The sequence below is a fragment of the Silurus meridionalis genome, chromosome 7, assembly GCF_014805685.1.
Source record: "Silurus meridionalis isolate SWU-2019-XX chromosome 7, ASM1480568v1, whole genome shotgun sequence".
Classification (NCBI taxonomy): domain Eukaryota; kingdom Metazoa; phylum Chordata; class Actinopteri; order Siluriformes; family Siluridae; genus Silurus; species Silurus meridionalis.
The window spans coordinates 21,988,184-22,014,635 of record NC_060890.1 but is presented as its reverse complement, the minus strand read 5'-3'; the positions used below and the strand labels follow the sequence as shown (position 1 = coordinate 22,014,635).

General features: G+C 37.6%; 1 protein-coding gene across 7 annotated transcripts in view; it reads left to right on the top strand.

Annotated features, from left to right (window-relative positions):
• Positions 1–26,452, top strand: part of rgs7b (regulator of G protein signaling 7b) — a 151,157-nt gene that overhangs the window by 35,331 nt on the left and 89,374 nt on the right. Inside the window, exon 2 of one of the 7 annotated variants that reach the window (XM_046854589.1) lies at positions 4,744–4,917. The exons of 5 other annotated variants lie outside the window; for them this stretch is intronic. In XM_046854589.1, coding sequence (XP_046710545.1) covers positions 4,890–4,917 — 28 coding nt within the window. In that variant the 5' untranslated portion in view covers positions 4,744–4,889. Of the gene's footprint in view, positions 1–4,743; positions 4,918–26,452 lie in introns of those variants that run through there. One more of the 7 variants, XM_046854592.1, reaches the window with a different exon arrangement.

Below are 26,452 nucleotides of genomic sequence, written 5' to 3'. Positions count from 1 at the left end.
GAGCCATATAAATGTATTCTTCTGGACCTTCCACCATTTACCCCTGGCTACACGGACCCCAGGTTTCCCACTTTATAACCATGGATCTAGGATACCTCACTTAGCCGCTACCCTATTGAAACCAATGGTTTCATCCACTGATGTTCTTCCTTTGCGAAATGGATCTAAACCTCAAATACATTAAACTGCGATGAACAGGGTGCAGTTTTTAACATTGGATTCCATGTTCTTCCACTCCTTCTTCTGCTTGTTGGGACATCTCCTTTTGTTTCTCTTTCCTTATCATTCTCTCGACATCCTCCTTTTTCCCTCTCCTTCTCTCTCTCTGAAAAGACCTGTTTTTTTTTTGTTGTTTTTTTTTTTACCAGTTTAGGAGCTGAAACTTTATGTAATCAGATGTGGGAGTTGTGCTTCTGGCTTTGAGAACATGCTTTGCCATCCAAAGTGTACCGCTTCAGTCTGTGTACACAAAACAAAGACATCAACAACAATAACACACAATAGAAGAGTTTTGGTTGCTTTTAGATATTTGTTCTATGTGTCTATCTTCGTAAAGCAAGTTTCGTTGCCATTAGCATTAGCAGTGACATGTTTGGTTTGGTCTTACATCACTTCCATCCTGATCATATTGTTCTTGCTAATACATTTTTTTTTTAAGAAATGGTTATGAATTGGTTTTCTTTTGCTAGTATTATCTACTTTGAGAAAACCCAGAAAGACATGATAGATTTTTCTAACCGTAGATTGGTGTCCCAGGCTACGGTTCATCTACACTAATCTGGATAAACTGAAAATGGACTTTTAATAACGCTCTGCTCTGCGTCCACACTATTATTTTCAATCGTTTCCCGTCTGAAAATGCTTACATCTCTGTACTGTCTATTAGTAAAACGTAAGACGCTTCGATCTGCTTTTATTTATTAATTATTCATTTCCCCTGGCATTTATTTACTTTCTGGCTCTGTGAAACGTTGCAGCAATGTCAATAAAAGGCTGAGCCACATGACTAAAAATGCGTCAACTTTTCAAAATCTTTCTTGGAGAGTATTGGTCAAAACGCTGTCTCCATGTGGACAGAAGGCCAAAGCAGAGAGGAAAATATGTGTTTACAAACGAAAATTTATAAGTGTGGTCATTGGCCTCAGCCTGCAAGGATCATTAACACAATAGTGTGTAAGGAGCCAGTAACAAGTGTGATGGTAAAAACAGTCAGTTGCTTGCACTCACTATTTGATCGAGTTGTTTTATCAGCTCGATTTGTAATCAGATAGTGTTTGTCAACGTTTTTCGTAATGCTCCTGCATCGTCATCAAAGCAGGAAAGAGTTTACACAATGAGTACAGATGGCAGTGCACAAAGCCTCAAACTGTTCACTGGATTAGATCAATTTTAAAGATTTAAAAAATATATATATTTTTATATCACAAATGAGTGAGGTAATTAGACTCACTAACTAATCAGTTGAGCAAAGGGAAGTGGTAGCACAGTGGTTAAGGTGTTGGACATTTGATTGTAGGGTTATGAGCTTAAATCTAAGCATGGCTAAGTTGCCCCATGCTGGACCCTTGAGCAGGCCCTTAACCCTTCAACTGCTCAGTGTATAAATACGATTTTTTTTCTTTAATTCCTTGATTTAAAGATAATATTGCTGACGGACGAGGTCTGATTTGTGTTGAGAGTAGAGGTGGAGAAGAGCATGGAGAGGTGGAGGTACATGCTGGAGAGACAGGCAATGAAAGTCAGTAGGAGTAAGACAGAGTACATGTGTGTAAATGAGATGGAGGGCAGTGGAGTGGTGCGGTTGCAGGGAGAAGAGGTGGAGAAGGTGGAGGAGGTAAGCTACCTGGTGTCAACAGTGCAAAGTAATGGAGAGTGTGTTGGAGAAGTAAAAAAAGAGTGCAGGCAGGGTGGAGTGGATGGAGAAGAGTGATAGCAGGAGTGATTTGTGATAGAAGAGTATCTGTGAGAGTGAAAGGGAAAGTTTATAGGACTGTGGTGAGACCTGTGATGTTGTATGGTTTAGAGACAGTGGCGTTGAGTAAAAGACAGGAGGTGGAGCTGGAGGTAGCAGAGCTGAAGATGTTGAGGTTTTTGTTGGGAGTGACGACGATGGACAAGATTAGAAATGAGTTTATTAGAGGGACAGCGCATGTAGGACGTTTTGGAGACAAGGCGAGGGAGGCGAGATTGAGATGGTTTGGACACGTGCAGAGAAGGGACAGGAGGTATATCGATAAAAGAATGCTGAGGTTGGAGCCACCAGGACGGAGGAAAAGATCACCAAGGAGGAGGTCTATGGATGTGGTGAGGGAAGACATGCAGGTAGTTGGTGTGAAAGAGGCAGATGTAGAGGACAGGGGGGTATGGAGACAGATGATCCGCTGTGGTGCCCCTAATGGAAGAAGCCGAAAAAAGAAAAAGTGGCTTTTCTAAAAATGGATTGTTATACATTTTATTCTCATTTAATATAATTTTTTGTTTGTCTAGCGCTTTTTACAATAGACATTGTCTCAAAGCAGCTGTACACAATGAAGCGGTTATAAGGTTGTAGAAAAGTGTTTAATGTTATTGCCTATATCTTTGTTCCTTATAATTGTTCATCTTTTGGAATCATATACAATTGTTATTGTATTTGATTAGTGGGCCAGTGGAAAAAGTGGCATGGAAAAACTCCCTGAGATGGAATCAGGAAAAAACCTATAGAGGAACCAGACTCGAAAAGCAACCCATTGTTGAGATGTGTGGTAATAGGCATTTAAATGCAGAAATGTTCATGCAGTCTGTGGTCCTGAGCCATTGTAGTATTCCAAATCCATTCTCAAAGTTCTTAAGTTACTAAGTGGCTTTATGGATCTTTAGGCTGTAGATGTTAAACCATCCCAAGCTGCACAGAGTGGTCTCAAATTTAGGAAACTCCATCCAGAGGTATGGCATTGGGATGTACCGAGCATATCTATTTCACATTTATCTCTTGAATGGATGAAATATTCAAATTTTTTCCTTTCAGTTTTGGTGGTAAATTGATTTGAAAAGCCTAGAACTATACTTGAAAGATGTGTAAAAGGGAAACACATTTCAAGTAGGAAAACCTGTAGATATTTAGATCAGTATATTGTTGGAAATTTGGCCTTGGGAAGGCTTTACCAGGCCGTCACACATTTAGCAGAGAATCTTACAAAGCATCCCCATACAAGTGCTAAAGTGGTGTGGTGGGCTAGTCTTGAGCTGCAAAGTTTGTTGTCAAGGTGATTTCGGTGATGCCTCTCCGATTCCCCTTGAAAAGACTTTGCTTGAAAGCAAGATCATTTGTGCTTCCTGTCTCTCTGACATAAGAGCATATCAGCAGTCTGGACTTTGAATCGTCTGTTCTCCAGTGTTTGTCTTGAAAGACAGAGTGTATATTGTCCGATTTTTGATTACCATTCCTGGGTGTTCTGACTGAACAGCCCGGTGCAACAGAGGAGTTAAATCGATTGGGAGATCTAACATTTCTAACATCCCTTTGAAAGCTGCTTAATCTATAATGTCAGCTGAGAGGATAATACATCAATAATACATCAAAAAGCCTGAGCATCATCATGGCCTTCTTTAAAAACAAGCCTGCCTCTGCATTCATAAGCTCATGCATTCTAGCAGTCGATAATACAAGGGATTACACAGATAATGACCTTTGATTAAGCAGGTACAATTAGAAGCCCAATTGCAGCATTCTGAATGAGAGAGAGAGAGAGAGAGAGAGAGAGGGGAAATGGAGGAAATTATTCACAGCTTTGGCTGGCGAGAGTTTATAGCAACAGTGATAGTAGTACACTGAACTATCACAAACAGGAATAAAACCATGACCTATAAACATCTTTTATCTCTTAACCACTGGAGCTCCTTTGGTCTCAGAAAATCGATAATTGTCGATTTCTAATCAGATTAATGTTCATCTTTTGCCTTCACAGATTAGTTCACATGTACTTCATCTTAACTTTGCACCTCCCCACATTTCAATGGTTTAGTAGGTCCTCTGGTGGTCTAGTGGTTAGGATGCGGTGCTCTCACCGCTGCGGCCCGGGTTCGATCCCCGTCAGGGAACCAACCCCAGCCACTCTTAGTGCTGCTCCCAAGCCCGGATAAATGGGGAGGGTTGCGTTAGGAAGGGCATCCAGCATAAAAACGTGCCAAATCAAACATGCGGATGGTCCGCTGTGGCGACCCCTAATGGGAGAAGCTGAAAGAAAGTTTTTAGTATATAGTGGGAGGGGCTAACCTTAAGTAAAGCAGAATGCTGGAAACTCAACCGATAAGGCTAACTTACTTAGTGAGTGAACGCTAATCAAGCGAGTTCATCCTGTTTATGATCCTGGGAATCTCTGGCAAGGGCATTTGGAGCCATTTGTGACCTACAATGTGAACTAAATTTGAAAGCTTTGCAACTTGCCCTTTTTCTCTCAACAGAATTCCCCAAACTACCTATAATGAGAGTTTGAACATTAGACCATTTTAAATAAATATTTATGGGTGCAGGAAGTAATTTTACTTAATACTTAAATAAAAAAAAAAGCAACCTTTATCATCATGCTTATATTAAATATAACATCCACTAATGTTATGTTCCAGATGTTCCAATAGAAACAAACTATTGGAACATCTGTCTTTTCCAGCCATACAAGGTGCTATCAAAAAGTTACAAGACTAGCTCTGTTTACAAGAAAGTACTTGAATTATCTACGCTTACACACTATCAACTTCACACAGTCCCCTTGCGAACCAAACAGCACTCCCAGTGTTCCTGCCACTTGTGGAATGTTTCCTGGAAGTCGAGCACCTTCTGCAGTTTGTGCCGGATCTCCACAACGGTGTCAACACAGCCAGATTTGAGCTGGATCTTCATCTTCGGGAAGATGGCAAAGTCCGCAGGAACCATATCTGGTGAGTAGGGTGGGTGCGGAAGTGAGATCATGTGGATGATGGCATTCATCATGCACAAGTTACCGAATTGTTTTGACATTTGCCGTGAGTTGAGCTCGTTGAAGGTCTTCTTGATCATCTTCCTGTGATGTTCTTCCATTCTTGAAGCGCACATTCCACTTAAAACACCTCGAACGACTCGTTGCAGCATCGCCATATGTCAAACATGTTATGTCAATTTATTTCACGCTTGCTTTTTGCTCTAATTTGCTGTCCATGGTGAAATTGCACGTGCTCAGAAACACGTCGAGTCATGTTTTATAGTGAATACTTGGACACACTTTACAGAATGGAATACTGATGCAAATTGCATTATACGAGCACATTTTCATGCCTTATAGCAATTAAAGTAACTGTATGCTATGATTAGCTATAACCATATCTCCAATGTAAACATTCTCCATATTAACAAGTTAAGCAGAAATGCTACATAGCAGTAGACAGCAATAATTTTTACTTGTTTGCCTTGTTCGAGGCGGAGCCTATTTTCAAGCTGTAAGCAAAAGAGTGAAATGTATGAAATTAGCCAAATATTTTTTGCGTATTTCTTTGGAATCTTTACACATACTAGAACAATTTAACATTGCAAAACAGGCATGTATTGTTTTACCGCACTCATTTCATAACACATTATTAATAATAGCCCCCTCAAATAGCTATATTATATATATATTAATCAGAACTCCAACTGCTGCCATTGCACCTGAAAGTAACCAATAGAGAAAAACAAAACACAAACACATCCCAATGTGACATTTATATCTCTTAGCGGCGGTGCAGTTGTTGTGTTTTTACGATCACAGCCTGACCTCCTTTGGTAAATTTGATTGATGTGGCAGTATTACATTCCTGACAGCTCCGCCAATGAGGTGTCTTTGAGTTGACACTCTGAGAGATGGAGCCAGTGGACACCTCCGGGGTTGAACTGCTGGAGCGGGGAGATGCTACACACACACACACACACACACACACACACACACACACACACACACACACACACACAGACAATCTTAATGTCCAGGAGCAATGGCTTGGAGGGCTGAAACTCCCGGCAGGCACACTACTCTCTCCATTTCTCTTCATGTGTGTGTGTGTGTGTGTGTGTATGTTTGCACGTGTAAAAACCTGAGTCATTGTGCTAGTGTATATACTAGAAAGGCTAACAATTGAGATTCTTTAAACACAATTTGTGTGCATGGGTGGTCTGTTTTGTATATGAAGCTGTGCTTATATATATGTGCATATATATATGTGTGTGTGTGTGTGTGTGTATATTTATGTATGTATATATATACACGTGTGTGTGTGTGTGTGTGTGTGTGTGTGTGTGTGTGTGTGTGTGTGTATATATATATATATATATATATATATATAGAGAGAGAGAGAGAGAGAGAGAGAGAGAGAGAGAGAGAGAGAGATTTGTTAAAGTCATTGGCTACAGCAGTATATGTATTTCTCCCTTAATTATAATGCTGACAGCATAATAAGTGTGCATGTATAATAAGTGTGTATGTGGAAAATGTCTGCCATGTTAAGCCATCCTGGCTTTTTAAAAGGGAGAAGCTGTCCTGATGGGGGTAAATAGGGGCAGATCAAAAGATTGATAATTCTCAACAGTCACTGTGAGGAAACACATTTATTTACGTGCATGACCGGAACACTGAATGGAGTGTCAAAGCTAGATTGATCCCTAATAAAAATATAGCATATGTGTGCGCTGTTAAACTTTCGTCCTCTGCTGTTTTTACTCTTGAAGAACTAAAATGACTTGCATCTAAAGTACAGAAAGAGCAGTTCCACAGCAATGTCCACCTTGTGAAGGAACAAATAAGTATTTCAAACTGTAAAACATTCACACTGCCCACTGTGGTCTATATTTAACCGTTCGGATATTTTTTTAATGTGTTCACACCATAGTGTAGGAGCGGAGTGGTGTGATCTTGCCCAAAGTGAGGAACAGCTTTGTACAAAAAACTTTTTTTTTTCCTTTCTCGCAGTCTGGATTCGCAACAATGCTCCAATTCAACAGTCAATAATTAAACGTAATACTATATTTGTTTATAAGCATAGATCTGTGGTACAAGCGATCAAAAATACTACCATGCTAATAAATAACTAGTATACTTCTATAGTAGAAACATCTTGTAGCAATCACGCAGCAATGCCACCTCATAAATCCCAGGTTTCCAGTTTCTTCCTGGAATCTGGTTACTGTCAATGTGGAGTTTCAGTTTATTTTCCATATTTTCATCTGGATCTTTGGTTTTCTCTGTTGTCCCAAAAACGTATTAATGACAGATTGGCAAATATAACTTGTATTTCTAAATCACATACAATGTTTTTGACACATGCATCTGCAGCAAGCAAATGATTTGGACCATATTTGGAGTTCAGTTAAAAGTTAATTATTGCACACACTGGTTTTCAGACTTCTGACATAAATTAGACTGGACTAAAAGCTATTAGAAAAAACTTCAACTAGAGAAGCAGTGGTGACGTCTTTGAAGTTTCAATCAGAAGGACGATAAATTTGAATCCTTGAACCCCCATACTGCCACTGTCAGGCCCCTGACTGTGATCAGACTGATCCCAGACTGTTGTATCATGGCTGATCTTGTGCTCTGACCCCTAAAGACAGCTGTATGCATATTGACCCATATTGTAAAAGCAAAAAATTTGCAGGGATCCCAAAGAAACGTAATTCTCACTCTCCAGTGTTCTGTATTGTTTAAAGGTTTATAATCACACTTTTGATATCACCCAAATGAGGATGGGTTCCACCTTTTGAGTCTGGTTCCTCTCAAGGTTTCTTCCTCGTAACATCTAATGGAGTTTTTCCTTGCCACAGTCACCATGGCTGCTCATCAGGGATAAATACACACTATTCACCTTAACTCTTAAATTCTGTAAAGCTGCTTTAAAACAGTGTCTGTTGTGAAAAGTGTTTTAGAAATAAACTTGACGCTTGCACGTAACCACATTTTAAATACGCAGAACTTTCCTCTCTTTAACTGTTTAAAATTGAATTCACCAATTCTCAATATGTTCCCTTTAAATTCCATCTTACCTTCCTTGTCCATCCTGACCCTAATGCAGATACTGATTAATATTAGAAAGCAAAAAAAGTGTTTTTCTCAGATCCATTAAAAGGGAAGTCTCTGTCTTTAGCAGCTGCTTTTTAGATGCGGTAGAACAAGAAGTGTCAGGCTTTATAAAGCTCATGGTATGTGGCTGGAAATGAGCTGTCAGGTATGTGCTGTGTATCCCTGGCATGCTCTGTGCGAGAGAGAGAGAGAGAGAGAGAGAGAGAGAGAGAGAGAGAGAGAGAGAAGTGTGTGTGTGTGTGTGTGTGTGTAAGAGAGAGAGAGAGAGAGAGAAAGTGTGTGTGTGTGTGTGTAAGAGAGAGAGCGAGAGAGAGAGAGAGAGAAAGTGTGTGTGTGTGTGTGTAAGAGAGAGAGCGAGAGAGAGAGAGAGAGAGAGAGCGTGCATGCCTTTGCGCCTCTCAACACCTTTCGTTCTCTAGCAATGCTTTAAAAATAGAATTGCACACCACTGATGCTAACAGCCACCTCCCATGGCACAAGTTTATCTGTCTCTGTTGTTCTCTCTCTTTTCTTCTTTCATTTCCTTTTCTTTATTACCAGTCTCTTGTCGTTTGTCTTTCCCAGTCCATTTGTCTGTCCTATCACCTCATCTCTCCTTTTTCTCTCTGTGTGTCTCCACCTCACCTTCTGACCCTTGCATCCTCATTTGTTCCTCTGGTTATTCTCCTCATAAGACCTCGGTCAGTCTTGGTTTATTTTAGTTGTTTTAATGACAGCATGGTCCCAGCACTTTCCAGAAAGCAGGACACGTCCTATTTCTCTACTTTTCTCTTCTACCTGTCTTGGCCTATTAGACAAATATTTATAGGCAACAATACTATACATTAAAGATAGAGATGAAGCAGTTACCAATGCTAAGCGATCCGATTCACACCATTGCGATGCGATCCGATCTAGATTTGATTCAACACAATGCAATTCAGTACAATACGATGCAATGAAAAAAACATGATGTTATGCAATTCAATAGAGTACAGATACTGTAGTTTGCTTTATTTCTTTGGGTCAGACAGTACTTAAGTACATTTTGACATGTAACTCATGGCCGTTTAACAAACAGGCCTTTGTAGTGCTGAAAAAAAAAAAGAAAAAACATTAAATATAAGCAGACTTTTTTTTTTTTGTTGTGTCTCCAGGAAGATGCAGCTCTACCTCTGCCATGTTAATCTCTATTTTATGTGACTCTCAGGACACGCCTCGGTCTCCATAGTGTTGTGATACGTCACATTCTCGTAGCAGCAATAGTGCTACATGTCAAGTCAAGTTTATTTCTATAGCGCTTTTCACAACAGACATTGTCTCAAAGCAGCTTTACAGAATTTAAGAGTTAGGGTGAATGGTGTGTATTCATCCCTGATAAGCAGCCATGGTGACTGTGGCAAGGAAAAACTCCCTTAGATGTTATGAGGAAGAAACCTTGAGAGGAACCAGACTCAAAAGGGGAACCCATCCTCATTTGGGTGACATCAAGAGTGTGATTATAAATCTTTAAACAATACAGAACACTGGAGAGTGAGAACTAACATGAGCACTGGAATGTAGGATTATGAGTACTGATCTTTCTAAAGTCTTTTACAGTCATTTGTGGTTATAAAACTAGGAGCTACTGAGCAACTCATTAAATAGCGCAACATTAGAGATCATCATAAATCCAACACCAGCTTCTCCATGCCAGAGCTCCAAGAGATCCAATGTCCAAACTTCACATGAAATTGAATTCAAATAGTGCTGGTACGTCTCTAGATGGTTCAGGCTGTTGGCATCTACTTCTTTAAAGGTCCACAATCTTCATTAGGTGGGACGTGAGTGGGGCTGGTGCAAACTCAGGATGCCCCGGGATGCGTTAAGAGAGAAGCAGTGGAGAGGAATTAGCGTAGCTGCTGTTCATGATATGAACAGCACAAGTTGATAATGTGCATGTAATCAGATGTACTGGAGCACAAGGTTATGATGTGATGTGTGTGACATGTAGGACTCACTAAAAATATAAGTTTTTAGTCTGCACTTAAACTAGGTGAGTGTGTCTGATCCCCGAAAACTGTCAGGAAGACTATTCCAAAGTTTAGGAGCTAAATGTGAGAATGATCTACCGCCTTTAGTAGGCTTTGTAGAGTTTGTAGTTGATTGGAAACTTAACAGGTAGCCAGTGTAGGGATGATAAAATTGGAGTTATATGATCATATTTTCTCGACCTTGTGAGAACTCTGGCTGCTGCATTCTGGACAAACTATAGCTTGTTTATTACTGATGCAGGACATCCACCTAGTAATGCATTACAATAGTCCAGTCTAGAGGTCATGAATGCATGGACGAGCTTCTCTGCATCAGATATAGATAACATGTTTCTTAGCTTAGCAATATTTCTAAGGTGGAAGAAGGCTGCTTTTGTAACTTGGTTGATATGATTTTTAAAAGGCAATTTGCTGTCCAAAAATAACTCCCAGGTCTTTTACTGTTGAAATAATAGTTACAGACAATCCTTCTAAATGCAGGTTAAAATGCTGGGGCTTCTGTGTACTGTTTTTTGGGGCAATTAGCAAAATCTCTGTTTTATCAGAATTTAATAATAGAAAGTTATGGGTCATCCAATCTTTTAATTATCTAACACACTCAGTTATCCAAACCAATTGAGCTGTATCGCCTGGTTTCAATGAGATATATAGCTGGGTATCATCAGCGTAACAGTGGAAGCTCTTTCTTATGCCTTCTAATAATATTTCCAAAGGGGAGCATGTATATTGTGAAAAGCAGGGGTCCTAGAACTGAACCTTGTGGCACCCCATAATCTACTTACATTAACTTGGATAGTTCTCCATTTAAGTCTACAAAATAGTAACGATCGGACAGGTAGGATTTAAACCAGCTTAATGCCTGTCCCTGAATGCAGATGAATTTTGTAAGCGATCTAAGTATCTATAGTGTCGAATGCAGCACTAAGATCTAGCAAAACTAACAGAGAGATGTATCCTTGGTCTGAAGCTGAAAACAGGTCATTAGTGATTTTAACTAGAGCAGTTTCTGTGCTATGATGGGGCCTAAAACCAGACTCTTTAAAGATATTGATCTCTTGCAGAGACAATCTTTTCTAAGATCTTAGACATAAATGGGAAATTTGAAATAGGTCTGTAATTTAAGAGTGTGTTTGGATCCAAATTAGGTTTCTTAATGAGGGGCCTAATAACTGCTATCTTGAGGGGGTTAGGGATGTGACCTAAAGACACTGAGGAGTTAATAATATTCAGTAGAGGCTCACCAGCTGTATGTAACACTTCTTTCAGTAGTTTAGTTGGAATGGGATCCAACTGACATGTTGTGGAGTTTTAGGTACGATTGGAACAGGAGACGCTGTCAAAGGTTGGACCACCACAATTGTTTTTCTAATGTTATCAATTTTTTCAGTGAAGAAATTCGTAAAGTAGTGAGGACACTTCTAAACTGTGATGAAACACATTTTTCAGATACCTGATTTGTTGTTCATTTAGCTACTGTACTAAAAAGGAACCTGGGATTGTTTTTGTTGTTTTCTATGATTTTGTTTAGGTGCTCAGCTCTAGCAGCTTTTAGCGCCTGTCTGTAGCTGAGCATACTGTCTTTATACGCAATTTCTTTCCAGATTACAGGCTGTTTTCTTAAGAGCATGCGTATGACAATTATACCTTGGTGCAGGTGTTTTTTCTCTAACCTTTTTTAACTGGATGGGGGCAACGGTGTCTAATGTGCTAGTTTGGATAAGGTCTATGTTGTTAGCCATTTCATTAAGATTGTTAGCATTTATGGGTTTAGTAAGAAATTGAGATAAATCAGGCAGGTTATTTCTGAATCTGTCCTTAGTGGTCGGAACAATAGTCTTACCAAGTCGATAACGTGGTGAAACACGGCTGATATGCTCTAACGGTAGTAAATACAATATGAGGTAATGGTCTGTGATGTCATCACTCTAAAGTAAAATATCTATATCAGTGACGTCTGCTCTGTGGGATATTATTAAGTGTAGTGTGTGATTAAAACGACGACCAGAAGTTGGTCTGATTGTTTTGTTTAACCCCAAAAGAGTTTAATAAGTCCACAAACGATAGTCCTAGGGTATCGTTTGCATCATCTACATAAATATTAAAATCTCCTACAAGCAGCACTTTATCAAAATTGATCAAGAGGTCTGAAAGAAAACGAGCAGACCCTTAAAGAAAAAAAAAAAAAAAATTATATATATATATATATATATAAAATATTGGTCACAAATAATTAGTCACTTTCTAAATAATAAAAGTATAGCACATCTACTAATAATTACTCTCTATATAAATAAATTGTTTTGGACCAATGCAAATATGTTAAAGGTGATGCATCGTGATACGAATGCCAACTTGTATCCCTTTTTAAATCGATGCATCACATCGTTAACTTGTAAGCCGATGCACCGATGCGAATCTGTGAATCTTAATATCCCTAGACAAGCACTTGTCTACGACTGCTAAAGATAACTGCTATGTCTTGGTCAGGTCACATTTTTATTCGGTCATGTCATGAGACATAAGAATGAGATCTCAATGGACAACCGAAACATGGCCCCATTTCAAATTCAGGCATTCACGTTTGACTTCTACGAGTCGAGCTGAGGTCAGACGAATCAATCGCAGTGCAAATCTGTGTTATTAGTCTCACATCATGTCCTGGAACAGCGGGGTCTGGATCATCTTAAAAAAGAAAGTAGTCTTAGAAGCATTTTGGAGATTTTTTGTTATGCAAATCCATGTCGTTTTCAGTGTTTGTAATACTTGTGTGTCTAATAAACGTCAGAATTTGAGAGGTAGCTGTGTCCGCAAGGTAGACAGTCAATAATAGAGATGATCAAGAAATGGAGGTCATACTGTTCTTGGGAAAAACGTAAGCATCTAAGATTTGACCGTCACAGCATGATAATATGCAGGGAAGAATCCTGGTAGAATAACTGAAAAAGTGATTTGAAATATTACCTAACAATAAGGATTCAAAAGACCTAAATAAATAGAATGAATAATGTGCATAATGATAACATCCTAAAAATGTTTGCATACAAATGTAATGCATCTTTTGGCCTATGTAAGAACACATACTGTAGGGCAAAAAATTATTTAGTCAGCCACCAACTGTGCAAGTTCTTCCACTTAAAAAGATAAGAAAGGCCTGTAATTTTCATCATAAGTACACTGCAACTATGAGAGACAAAAACAATCCAGAAAATCACAGTCTGATTTTTAAATAGTTTATTTGCAAATTATGGTCACCTACAAAAAAACTAAGATTTCTGTCTCTCACACACCTGTAGCTTCTTCTTTAAGAGGAATATAATATATAATTATAATATATAATATATAATTATAATATGAAGAAAGAAAGGAAGGATTGTATGAAGGAGGAAAGGAAGAAATGATGGTATGAAGGAAGGAAGGATGGTATGAAAGAAGAAATGAATCAAGGATGGTATGATGGAAGAATGGTATGAAGGAGGAAAATGAAGGAAGGAAGGAAGGAAGGAAGGAAGGAAGGTTACAGCTCAACAATCCCTGATTCCGAAGGACTTTGTCCATGCCCCTGGCACTTTCACCATTTTTTTAAATAATTTGTCAAGATCGAGTTTTTACATAAGTGTTATCATTAAAGAAGATGTGCGAAATGCAGTCCAGTATCTTCAGAGCAACTTGGAACATAGATGGAGGAAAATGGAAGCAAACTTGTCTGTGCAGCAGTGATAAGAAAAGCCATGATGCTTTATCACCAGGCCCAGTGACTCAGTATAAAGGAAGAACAGATGGATCACGGTGGGGTATGGCAGCACTGGTCTGGAGGGGTTTCTTGAGATATAAGGTTTTCTGAGTGATCTTCAAATCAATTAGAAAGATGGAATATTTGGGAAAAGGTGAGCAAACCTATAACCCGAGTCTGACCAGTGTTGACATGTTTCCAATACAGTGCTTTGTGTTTAGATATGGGAAAGACTGATAAAAGCATTTTTTGGACACATGACCAAGAAGGCTTGTAATAGAAGGAACCTTTTTCTCTTTGATTAACTTACTTCAATCTATAGACAGCGAATGAATGCTGAAATTAATAATAGATTAATATCCATCTTTCATAACCCATTGTGGTGAATTGACAGATGACCTTATTTTGTAATAAACAGAGGCAATTAAAGCAGCCTAAAATTTCATAGATAGCAAAAAGGACTGAAAAGAAATGAAACAACCTGGAGAAATAAATTGAGAAATAATGCAAATCGATACATCCAGCGTGTGCTGCGTGCATGGGATTTAATAATTAACATTGTTCTGATGACCAGCTACTCGATTAGACGGTAAGAAGAATAACTCCCTTAAAAAGAGCGATTATAATTTCTTTGCACAGGACAGAATCGTAAAGCAAAGACTGCTCAGCTGGTTCGTGTTTCAACAGGAACAATGTGACATCTGCATTTAGATCTATAGGATCTAAATCTATAGGTTTGGACAGTGTTTAAAGCAGCACATGCAGAGTTCATTCTGGATTCGTGTGATATGTGAGTACAAAACAAATAACAGGATGTGATCAAGCTTTAAAGAGGGATATGATTATGAAGGCACACTTTAGTCGTGTAAAAACAATTACTGGAATACAGAAAAAAAAAGAAATCATTTAATGAAAGTTAACATTTCATGTTCGATAGTGTTCCCCAACACCATCATTACCAAACAAGGGAGATATCTTTCGGGAGAACTGTGTTTATTATCCCAGTCCCAGTCCAGAGACTTAAAGAATGTATAGCAAGAAGTATTGAAGCTATCTGGTGGCTAAAACCTTTTGTATTTTCTTTGGGTAATTTCTCTTTATTTCTTCTATTTAGAATGAGGTTTGTGTAGGACAAAGCTTTATGTGTTTCAGATTTTAAGCAACCTGCCATTTTCAGGTCTTGTTAAATTCAAATTTTATTTGTCACATACGCATTAATACAGAGTACGACATGTAGTGAAATGCTTTGATAAATAAATGATAATTATTTATATATATATATATATATATATATATATATATATATATATATATATATATATATATATATATATATATATATATATATATATATAAATAATTTTAAGTGGGGAAAAATCATGTTTTGCTTTTTAAAATAATTTGTAGTTAACCCAAGTGGCTCAAAATCTGAATAGGCTAAAGTAATTGTGTTAGAGTTTCTATGGCAAGACCTCACGTGTCCAGTTTCACTAAAAACGTACACAATAGGCTTCAGTACTTTCTTCATAGCCATTAGATGAAAGTCAACGCAAATCTTAATCCATTACAAATTTAAAGCTACTTATTCCAATATGACTTGAGTGAAAGTCTTGGAGTATCTGATTTGAACAGTACTTAGGTATTTGACTCATATTGAACGGATTTGACTCATTTGACTCATATAGAACTTAGAGATGCACAAGTCCTCAACACCATGGCACATGTTGGGTAAAAGCCCAAGCAGTGTTGTGACTTGTAAGGTTGAAACAATGCTAAAATTCAAATCATATTGTAAACCTGAACGCTGCATTAATCAACGTCAACACAACAGCCTCTTCAACATGCCAGAATGAAACAATGTTTAATGAGTCAATAACAAAAATCATGTCACCAGGTAGAAGTACCATTAGTATTCAATGAGCAAATAAAATTAAAGTATATAATTTTAGATCAAGTAAAACCAAATATTCAGAGCTGACTGTAATTTTATGCACTCAGTCTCAAAGAAGCTCAATATTTTTTATCTAACTTTAACAAAAGCTGGTTATTTTTTGGACTGAAAATCAGGCATCACAGCTGATCTGAGTGTTTAGTCTTTATGACATCTTTAGCAGGGGTTCAAAATGTAATTGGTAGCGGTCAATGTCAATTAAATTGTAGTGTAGGAAAAAGTACATATACTGCATAATAAATGTATTTGAGTAGAAAGTAAAAGTTGCATATATCTTTGATACTCAGTAAAACTAGAAAGCAGCCAGAAAATGCCTTAAACAGCAGAGTTCTTACAGTAATGTAGTACATTCACTCAAATACTTTACACCACTGATGAGTTCTATCATAGACACATGAGAAAAAACAGTCTATTCAAATCCTTTATATCCAATCCTAATAGAGAACATTTGTCACAGCAAGCAGGATGTGGGACAAAGGACTAAAATGCTGTGCATTACAACACAAAGTGGGACGTCTGGTCACACTACTTGTATTCTTTCCAACACTTGAACTGCTTAGTCACTGCTTGTAATTCAGGTCACTATTGCATTGCTTGACAAACACTCGACTATGTGGCTTGGCTTATAGTACATTAATGAAATTGCACACATGCTGGGTATGGTAATCACACCTGCGAGATGCTGAACCTCTCCCCAGAGATTGTCTGAAAGTGCAATTCATCTTTCTCTGCCTTGAGGCACATACAAACTCGGTCAGAGAGCATGTGAGTTCTGGTGTAAATGCAGGTTACACTGTGCTGAAAGCAGATTTAATGTAAATAAATAGAATAAATATTCTAGGCATCTCCCTTGGTCAGCTCAGAGAAAGAGAAGAGATTTATGTTCTGTGGTTTTCAATGCTTGATCACAATATCCGCTGGCCCTCACGCTTCATGATAAAGTGCTTATGGTTCTTCCAAAGTGTTCTGATAATATATTTTTTTCATGAGAGTGGATAGTGATAGTGGATAGTGGATAGTGATAGTGGATGTGGATAGTGGATAGGAATAGTGAATGTGGATAGGGATAGTGGATAGTGATAGTGGATAGAGATAGTGTATAGGGATAGTGGATAGTGGATGTGGATAGGGATAGTGGATGTGGATAGTGATAGTGGATAGAGATAGTGTATAGGAATAGGGATAGTGGATGTGGATAGTGATAGTGGATAGAGATAGTGTATAGGGATAGGGATAGTGGATAGTGGATGTGGATAGTGATAGTGGATAGAGATAGTGTATAGGAATAGGATAGTGGATGTGGATAGGGATAGTGGATGTGATAGTGGATAGATAGTGTATAGGATAGTGGATAGTGGATGTGGATAGGGATAGTGGATAGTGGATAGTGATAGTGGATAGTGATAGTGGATAGTGATAGTGGATAGTGATAGTGATAGTGGATAGGAATAGTGAATGTGGATAGTGATAGTGGATAGAGATAGTGTATAGGGATAGGGATAGTGGATAGTGATAGTGGATAGAGATAGTGTATAGGATAGGGATAGTGATAGTGGATGGATAGTGATAGTGGATAGAGATAGTGGATAGTGGATGTGGATAGGGATAGTGGATAGTGGATGTGGATAGTGATAGTGGATAGAGATAGTGTATAGGAATAGGATAGTGGATAGGGATAGGGATAGTGGATGTGATAGTGATAGAGATAGTGTATAGGATAGGATAGTGATAGTGGATGTGATAGTGGATAGTGATAGTGATAGTGGATAGTGATAGTGATAGTGGATAGTGATAGTGATAGTGATAGTGATAGTGGATAGGAATAGTGAATGTGGATAGTGATAGTGGATAGTGATAGAGATAGTGTATAGGATAGGGATAGTGATAGTGGATGTGGATAGTGATAGTGGATAGAGATAGTGGATAGTGGATGTGGATAGGGATAGTGGATAGTGGATAGGGATAGTGGATGTGGATAGGGATAGTGGATAGTGATAGTGGATGTGGATAGTGGATAGTGGATGGTGGATGTGGATAGTGGATAGTGGATAGTGGATGGATAGTGATAGTGGATAGTGATAGTGATAGTGGATAGGAATAGTGAATGTGATAGTGATAGTGGATAGAGATAGTGTATAGGATAGGGATAGTGGATAGTGGATGTGGATAGTGATAGTGGATAGAGATAGTGTATAGGGATAGGGATAGTGGATAGTGGATGTGATAGTGATAGTGGATAGAGATAGTGTATAGGGATAGGGATAGTGGATAGTGGATGTGGATAGGATAGTGGATAGTGGATAGGGATAGTGGATGTGGATAGGGATAGTGGATGTGGATAGGGATAGTGGATGTGGATAGGGATAGTGGATAGAGATAGTGTATAGGGATAGGGATAGTGGATAGAGATAGTGTATAGGGATAGGGATAGTGGATAGTGGATGTGGATAGGGATAGTGGATAGTGGATAGGGATAGTGGATGTGGATAGGGATAGTGGATGTGATAGGGATAGTGGATAGAGATAGTGTATAGGGATAGGGATAGTGGATGTGGATAGGGATAGTGGATAGTGGATAGGGATAGTGAATAGTGGATAGTGATAGTGATAGTGGATAGTGACTAAAACACTGTGTAATCAAAAAATTAATCTTATGGATTTAAAGTATTACCTTACATAGTGGATCAGCATATATTCTTGCTCAGGTTTGGAACAGGATACAAAGCATTGATTTCAAAGAAGGTGTAGCTCCAAGTTGTCTCTCATTATGGCTTAAATTATTAATGACTACATTATAACAGTTTAAAAATACAACTTTTTATTACTTTCAAACAACACTGAATGCCTTGCAAAAAAACAAAAAACAGCCATTATAGTCTACTTTCTGCTCTTAAGCTCAAGTCAGAGAATTTGTTTATTTATTTAAAATCTAGGGGACAGCTCGTTTATTTTGTTAGATTTAATTTGGGATATGGTTGCAAAATGCAAAATACAGTACATTTATTTAGCAGAATAAGCTAATGCTACCTACTGCAATGAACAATGAGACAGTTAGCTAGCAAGTATTGTGAAAACATTTATCTGTATATAAAGTAATATATAAAATATATAAATGTAATATATGTAATATATATATTTTACATATTTAGCATCAATGGTTCCTACAATTGATGCTAAATAAATGTTATATGGAATGCTCTACCTGTAAAAAATAAATCCTTCTGGTTTTAGTTACAGATACAAGAACTAGGAAAACATTTAAATAAAATCCATATCCAATATAAAAACATAACACCATCAAGAGATTTATTTACATATATGTACACATGTATCCCTGTTCATGCATGTAAATACTTAGATGCACATCCTTTAGCATATACACATATTCTGAAAAAACCTCTCTCTGACAGCTCTATATTCTAGCTTCAGTGAGCCATTAGTAAAATCCATTTCCTCCATATTTTCTATAATTTCTGTTTTCTGAGTCTCAGCTCGTATGTTAACTTTCCATAGCCCTCATTACTCTTTTCGATTTCCTGATGTTCAGGGGCAAAGACCTTTTTTGCTGCTATTCAAGCCGTTTTCTTGTTATTGTTTTTTTCCCTGCAGCTAAGAACACCCAAAAGAGATATTTATCATTTACTTTCATTTTTTCAGGAAAAGAACTTGGGTAAAATTCTTAAGTTATTTAGTTATTAGACTTAACATTTACATTAGAGATTGTATGTTATGGATTTGTTAAAAACAAGGACTTCTCACATCCTAGTCACAAACTGCAGTGTGGCGGTTTTTGTTGCTTGATTTGAGACTTGGTGCATCAGTAAATGTTTAGTGATGAAAAATAATTTTTCAGTGGAGTTTTTTTTTTTTTTTTTTTTTAATCTTAGTAGAGGACGTTGTGAATGCGTTGCATTGAGGGTTTTTTAAAAATTCATATTTATTTATTTATTTATCTATTTATTTATATTTGAATAAAAAATATCAAAAAGAAATGTGCGCTGCATTATTCATTAATCGTGCGTTAATTAAATTTTTGAGTTAAAGCGATAACATAACAATAAATTTTACATTATATATATATATATATATATATATATATATATATATATATATATATATATATATATACATATATACATATACACAGTGGAACCCGGTTATGTCGATGTCCTAGGGGGTCGCCAAAAAGCATCGAGATAACCGATGATCGAGATAAACGAAAATCAAAATGGCGGCAATATATTAACGTGCTTGAAATTTCTTTATGTACATGATGTGCGTTAATAAATGAGAATGTACATGCACGTGTTTTTGGAGGGTTTTTTACACAACAGCGTTGCCGCGATTTGTTTGATGAAGGCATGCTATAAAAATTTACATACAGTAGATATTTGTTAACTGTCAGGAATCCACCTGCCACGCCCCCTTCGGCGCCCCCTTCGGCATGGCGGCCGCTTTCTCTGAAGCTCCCGGCTTCAATCGCGCACATATGGTGCTCGTTTAGCATCATCACCAGCTCCTTATTTAAACTTCCACACTCTCACTGTCCGTTATTGTTGGTATATGTTGGTTCACGGCGGTCGTTGTTATCGCTCATGCTTATCCCGGTACATGCCTTCCCACCGGCACTCTCTTTTCTTCCCAAAGCGCATCGCGGATTCCCCCCGATCCTGCCGTTGTTCATTCTATGCTTTTGCTGATCATCCCACGCTCCTACCAAGCGCCCCGCTGCGCTGCGCTCCTACCAAGCGCTGCTTTCACCTCCCATTCATCGCATAACATTTAACAACAAAAGGCATATGTGCACTAACTAACAGCAGAGATTCACCAGTATACAATACAACACCTGTAGCATCTGTAAGACTTGATTTTTCCGCCACTTTCGTGAGTTCTTCTGCGGCTGCACAGTGCCGATCGAGATAACTGACGTTAAATGGCAAATTTTTCCCCCTTGTGCTCGAGATATCAGGGTTCGGCGACATAAAAAAGTCGACATAACCGATAAAAAATGCTAAGACAAAGCGAGAATTTGGCGGTTCCACTTCAAAAACGTCGACTTAATAGGGTTGTCGAGGTAACCGAGGTCGAGATAAGTGGGTTCCACTGTGTGTGTATGTATGTGTATGTGTATATATATATATATATGTGTGTTTATATGTCAAAATTATCATCTTGTTAAATATGTAACTTTTATTTTTATGAAGAAAAAATTAAAAATGTTGGTCAAAATGTGATGCAAGGGTAGAAATACATGTACCAAAAAAAGAACTTATTATAAATAATATTGATAATAGCAAAAATAAAAAAATAACAGGTGGACTATAATGTTTCTTTGGGAGGGATGATGTTCTCTCTTTATAGTGACAGTGGTCAGTCACGGACATCTGTGAGCTTGTGCAAGTGGAAGAGGACAGGTAGTGCTTTCCTCAGGCATTGCCCTGTGGTGCAGCATAAGCAGCTGGTTGGGTGGATTTACGTGTCTCTGAGAAAGCACTTTAGCCTACATACACTACTCCCTGGTTATTAGCTGCCAAATGATGAGAGAGAACATTTCTGGCTGAGGCCAAATTAGGAAGAAAACAGAAGATAAAATCTAATAATTATTGAAAAAAGGAACACAAGGGTATAAATAGACAACATGAAACTAAGAACAGGATTACACATTTGAAAATAAACCAGTGGCAATAGAGGGACAGAGACCGCATTGAAGGCAAATGGAAGCCCAATATAGGCACGCTAAATGGATAGCTGACAGATTTAATGAAATTAAAAACGTACACTAAAAGATGCTTAAAGATGCAATTACGCCTTTGTAGCAGCACATTGCATGGGGTTTTCATAGTGAGTAGTGTTTCCTAGAAACCATTTCCTAGTTTTAATGGTGTAAGCCTAGGGCTTTTGTGTACTGTACATTACCACTGAGTAATTTCCTGCCCCTTTTAAACTCCATCTAATTGGAAATTCCCTTTTGAGGCTAAGTTCTGTAGAAAAGGGAATGGATTTAAACCAAATGCTGCATTTGGAACAAATGTATGATGAGGTAGGAGAGAGAAAGGGAGAGAGAAAAGAAAGAAGAAGGGAGGGAGGTGTATAAACATATGAACGCCTGTCACAATGTTGTAAATGAAAAAGAACCAGTATGAAATAGAAAGCTCCACTAAACAATCTTGCTGTGAGCTACGGAGTTAAAATGGCAAAGCGAAGTCGGGACCAGGCAGGCCTCCAGGACCGTGTCACAGAGTGGGATTGAAATCCTATGCTGTCACTCAGCACGGAGGTGCCGCAGGAAGTGATGTGAATGATGAATGGTGGCATGAAACAAAAGGCCAACTACATTACAGAGCAGCTTTTTTTTATTTAATAATTTTACACTACATGCTAGAAATTATTATTAGAGGGACAGCGCATGTAGGACGTTTTGGAGACAAGGTGAGGGAGGCGAGATTGAGATGGAGATGAGATGTTCAGAGGAGGGACATGGAGTATATCGGCAGGAGAATGCTGAGGATGGAGCCACCAGAAAGGAGGAAAAGAGGAAGTTTGTGTATGTGGTGAGGGAAGACATGCAGGTAGTTGGGTTGAAAGGGGAGTGGAAGCTCAATGGTTAAGGCGCCGGGTTACTGATCGGAAGGTCGGGGGTTCAAGCCCCGGTTTTGCCAAGCTGCCACTTTTGGGCCCTTGAGCAAGGTCCTTAACCCGTATCTTGGCCGACCCTGCGCTCTGACCCCAACTTCTGAACAAGCTGGGATATGCGAAGAACAAATTTCACTGTGCTGTAATGTATATGTGACAAATAAAGACTATTCTATTCTATTCTAAAGAGGCAGATGTAGAGGACAGGGGGTATGGAGACGGATGATCCGCTGTGGCGACCCCTAATGGGAGCAGCCGAAAGAAAAAGATGCTACAAAATATGAGTTGTAACCAGTCATTTTTAGTTGTAAAAAAATGGGTTTTCAGTGTGTCTGTGTTCCTCTGCGTTCTCTGTTTTTCTCCAAACTCCATATGTCAATGGACTGGTAAGGAATTGCCCTTGGATGGATGAATGAATGAATGAAATTAACTGTTATAAAAACCTGCTTCTACCACCCATTTCATCTAAGTCTGTCAGCAGTGAATGGTAACAAAGGAAGGTTAGTTATGTTAAGCTTTTGGAGGTTGGTATTAAAGGATTAGCTTCTAAAGGTTATCAGTTGTCAGCTCGGTCCTGTGCATGACTGATACTACAAAGTTTGCTAATAAATAAATCAAAAGTAAAATATCGTGTAATAACCAAATATTTAGCATTAGAAAGAATTTGCCTAGAAATCTAGCCTAGGCAATTATAGTATAAGCTACTAATGCTAATATGCTAATGCTAATATGGAAAATATGAGATATATAAGTATTATTGTTATAGTATTATTGTTTTATCTATATCTATCTATCTATCTATCTATCTATCTATCTATATATATATATATATATATATATATATATATATATATATATATATATATATATATATATAATTGTATGTGGGGTTTTTTCTATGTTCATTATTACCTGCCAAGGGAAAGCGGACAAAAACTATTCATTGGCTAAATTCGGTACAATGCATCAAATGGAAAAATTTATGTTAAAATTGTACATGGTCCCTTTTTAAATTAAAAAATAAAAATAGTAATAATAATAACTTGTTGTAATATTGCTGGGGATAATTGTTGATTGGATGCTGAAATGTAAATTATTGCACAGATAATTGTTTGAGATAGACTTTTAAGACTTTTCAAGAATTCGGAAATGCAATTAAATAAATATTTTCAATTGTAATAATCCTCAACTTAATAATAATTAGATTAATGTTACAGTTAAACCCTGTTAAACGAGTATAATTTGCTTGTATGTTTGAACTGATTTTCCCCGTAAGAATGAATGTAAAAGTGATTTAATCCGTTCCAAAACCTCATTCGATCGCTTATTTTTGCACTTAAAAAGTATTTGTAGCCTATTTTAACAAATAAATACACTGCAAATTACCGTAATGTAAACATCATTTAACACTTACTCATGTGGTAGTGGTTGATTGTGAGTGTAAGACGCACAGTACACTCGTACTTTTCCATTATTTCCTTCTCGGTTTCCATGGTAATTCTATTTACTTTCTTTTCCCAGCAACATCACTGATTTTCTTGGGAGACATTTTTCAAGATTTCTAGTAAAATAAAAATATAACACTAAAAAAGTAAAGTTTTTGCTGCACTGAACAACGAGAGCGACTGAGTGATACGAGATCAACTAAGCGACTGATGCGACCCTCGGCTGAAAGCAGGGAATCGGCAGTGTGGGTTTGCTCGTGCCTTAGAAATTTGCTCGCAAAATAGTTTAAAATTTTATATATAGGTTGCTCGTACAATAGGGTTTTACTGTACTTTAGACAGTCTGGCAGTGGAAATATTTATCCTGCATCAGAATAGGTGACTGTAAAGTTCTGTAATTCTGTCTGTAATGCAAATTGCATGGTTATATTAATGCCATTGTTGTAATAATGAATAAAAATGGTTTCTACAATAACATCTCACAAACAGACTACTGCATGGCTGATGTTCTATACACTACTTCTAGGTGGGTGGAGTTTTCAATGTCAGTTCTTTGTAACAGTAATTGTTTGACCATACAAATTCTTCAGCTTATTTTGTTTTTATTTATTTAAGAGGTAAAAAGAGCATATATTAATTGCTACTAACCCGCAAAAGATAACAGGAAATAAGACATTATGGGATATTCTGCTCTTGGAAAACAAAACCAACTTTTACATGAACAGTAACTTTATGTACAGAAACTTTTATTCTGTCACTTTTATTTACACTGTCAATGCTGTCAAGGACATTTGATGCTTCTGCAGATATAATCTGCAGCTATTTGTGTAATTCCCTAATGTCATTTTACTTTTTTTACAACACACACACACACACACACACAGCCATTTTAACAAACAAATGTCAGACTTAGCCTTGGCCCAATTAATTCGTATTCATTGTCCTGATAAAAAAGTGAACACCAGAAGGTCATCTCTCTCTCTCCTCCCCCATTTTCACACTCTTTCTTTCTCTCTGCCTGTCTCTTTGTTATATTTGTATGATTTCATTATCTTTCTTCTTTTTTTTTTCTTTTTTTAATTAGTCTCCCAGTATAGTGTGTAAAATCTGTCTGAATGAATGGACTTCCTCAGAATCTTTGGGTGTGTGTGTGTGTGCATGTGTGTGAGAGAGAAAGAGAGGGAGGGAGAGATGGAATGAAAGAAAGAGAAAACAAGAATGAGGTTACTTTCCTACCTGACAATGAGCCTCTGTATTTATGTGCCTCATTTCCCCTTCAGTGTTCTCATGGCTGTTTTGACGTCAACAAATTTTACACACTCTGGCCAGCCATCATGGAGAAAGAATAGAAACTGGGGAAAAGAAAGGATTCAAATATTTGAAAAAAGGGGACAGATTGAATGAGAGATCAGAAAAAAGAAAGGTGATGTTTCGACCTTACAAGGCATGCATTAAATATTAGACTTAAGAGTGGTGTAAGTGATGGTAGACACTGTGCTGGATGCTTGTACTCAAAAAATAACAAATGAAAAAAATCTGGCATGATCTATTTTCAGGGAATTGAATAATTAGAATGACACGCCCTGAAATTGGATCTCTGAATACTAGTAATTCTTTTTTATTTTTTATTTTGGTAGATGCTAAAAATTGTCTTTTGTCAATTTTAGGTATTCATACAATGTTTCTATGAATGTGACTACAATCAATGAAGCCCTCACCTATTTTGATAACCATAAAAATCCAAACAAAAAGCAGTTTTAAAGATAAAGAATGCAGGGGAAATTGTCCCTATACATTTTTAATACCTGATTAATTAACCTCATCTTCTAGACTTCTAGATCAGTGGTTTCCAACCCCCGGGCTGCGGATCGGCACCGGTCCATGGGTCAATTAGTACTGGGCTGCAGAGAGAGTACATAATTTACATTAATTCCATTTTATTTATTATCTGATTCTGAATGATGTTTTTTATTTTAATTACCAGATTCTCTTCACCACATCTGTCTATGACTCACTCTTGATGCATGTCATGATGCCTCGGTCACATGTCTTACCTCCATCCGCTACCTTCTCAAAGGGGCTCCGGCTCCGGCCACGAACACATAATACATTACCGCTAAATTGAAACCCCCAAGCGAGCAAAATGAACAAAAAACAACACAGTGAATTCACGTTTATTATTATATTTAAAAAATACTAGTTTTTATGCCGTATCATTTTATTTTGTTGTATTTATCCGTGTGAAAATATTGTCTGACATTAAACCGGTCTGTGGCACAAAACAGGTCCACTGCTCTAGATCATGGAAATAACATTTTGTTTAATATAATAAGTTATCATGTAGTAATCAGCTGTTCCTTATTATTATTATATTATTATTGCCAAAACATAACATTATCAGCACTTCAATATTACAGTCTTATTTTCCGTAATAATTCCAGAAGCAGGTCACTTGGGGGGAAAAAAAGAGTCAAGATTTCAGTATGATGACCCAAAAGTGCAGGGAGCCCCAACACCAAGCCAAATATTGGTATAATGCCTTTTTTTCCATAATTAAGCTGAGTCAGGTTAGACAGATCTGTAAGAGGAACAATTAGCAGGAACTGTCCCAGATTAACCTT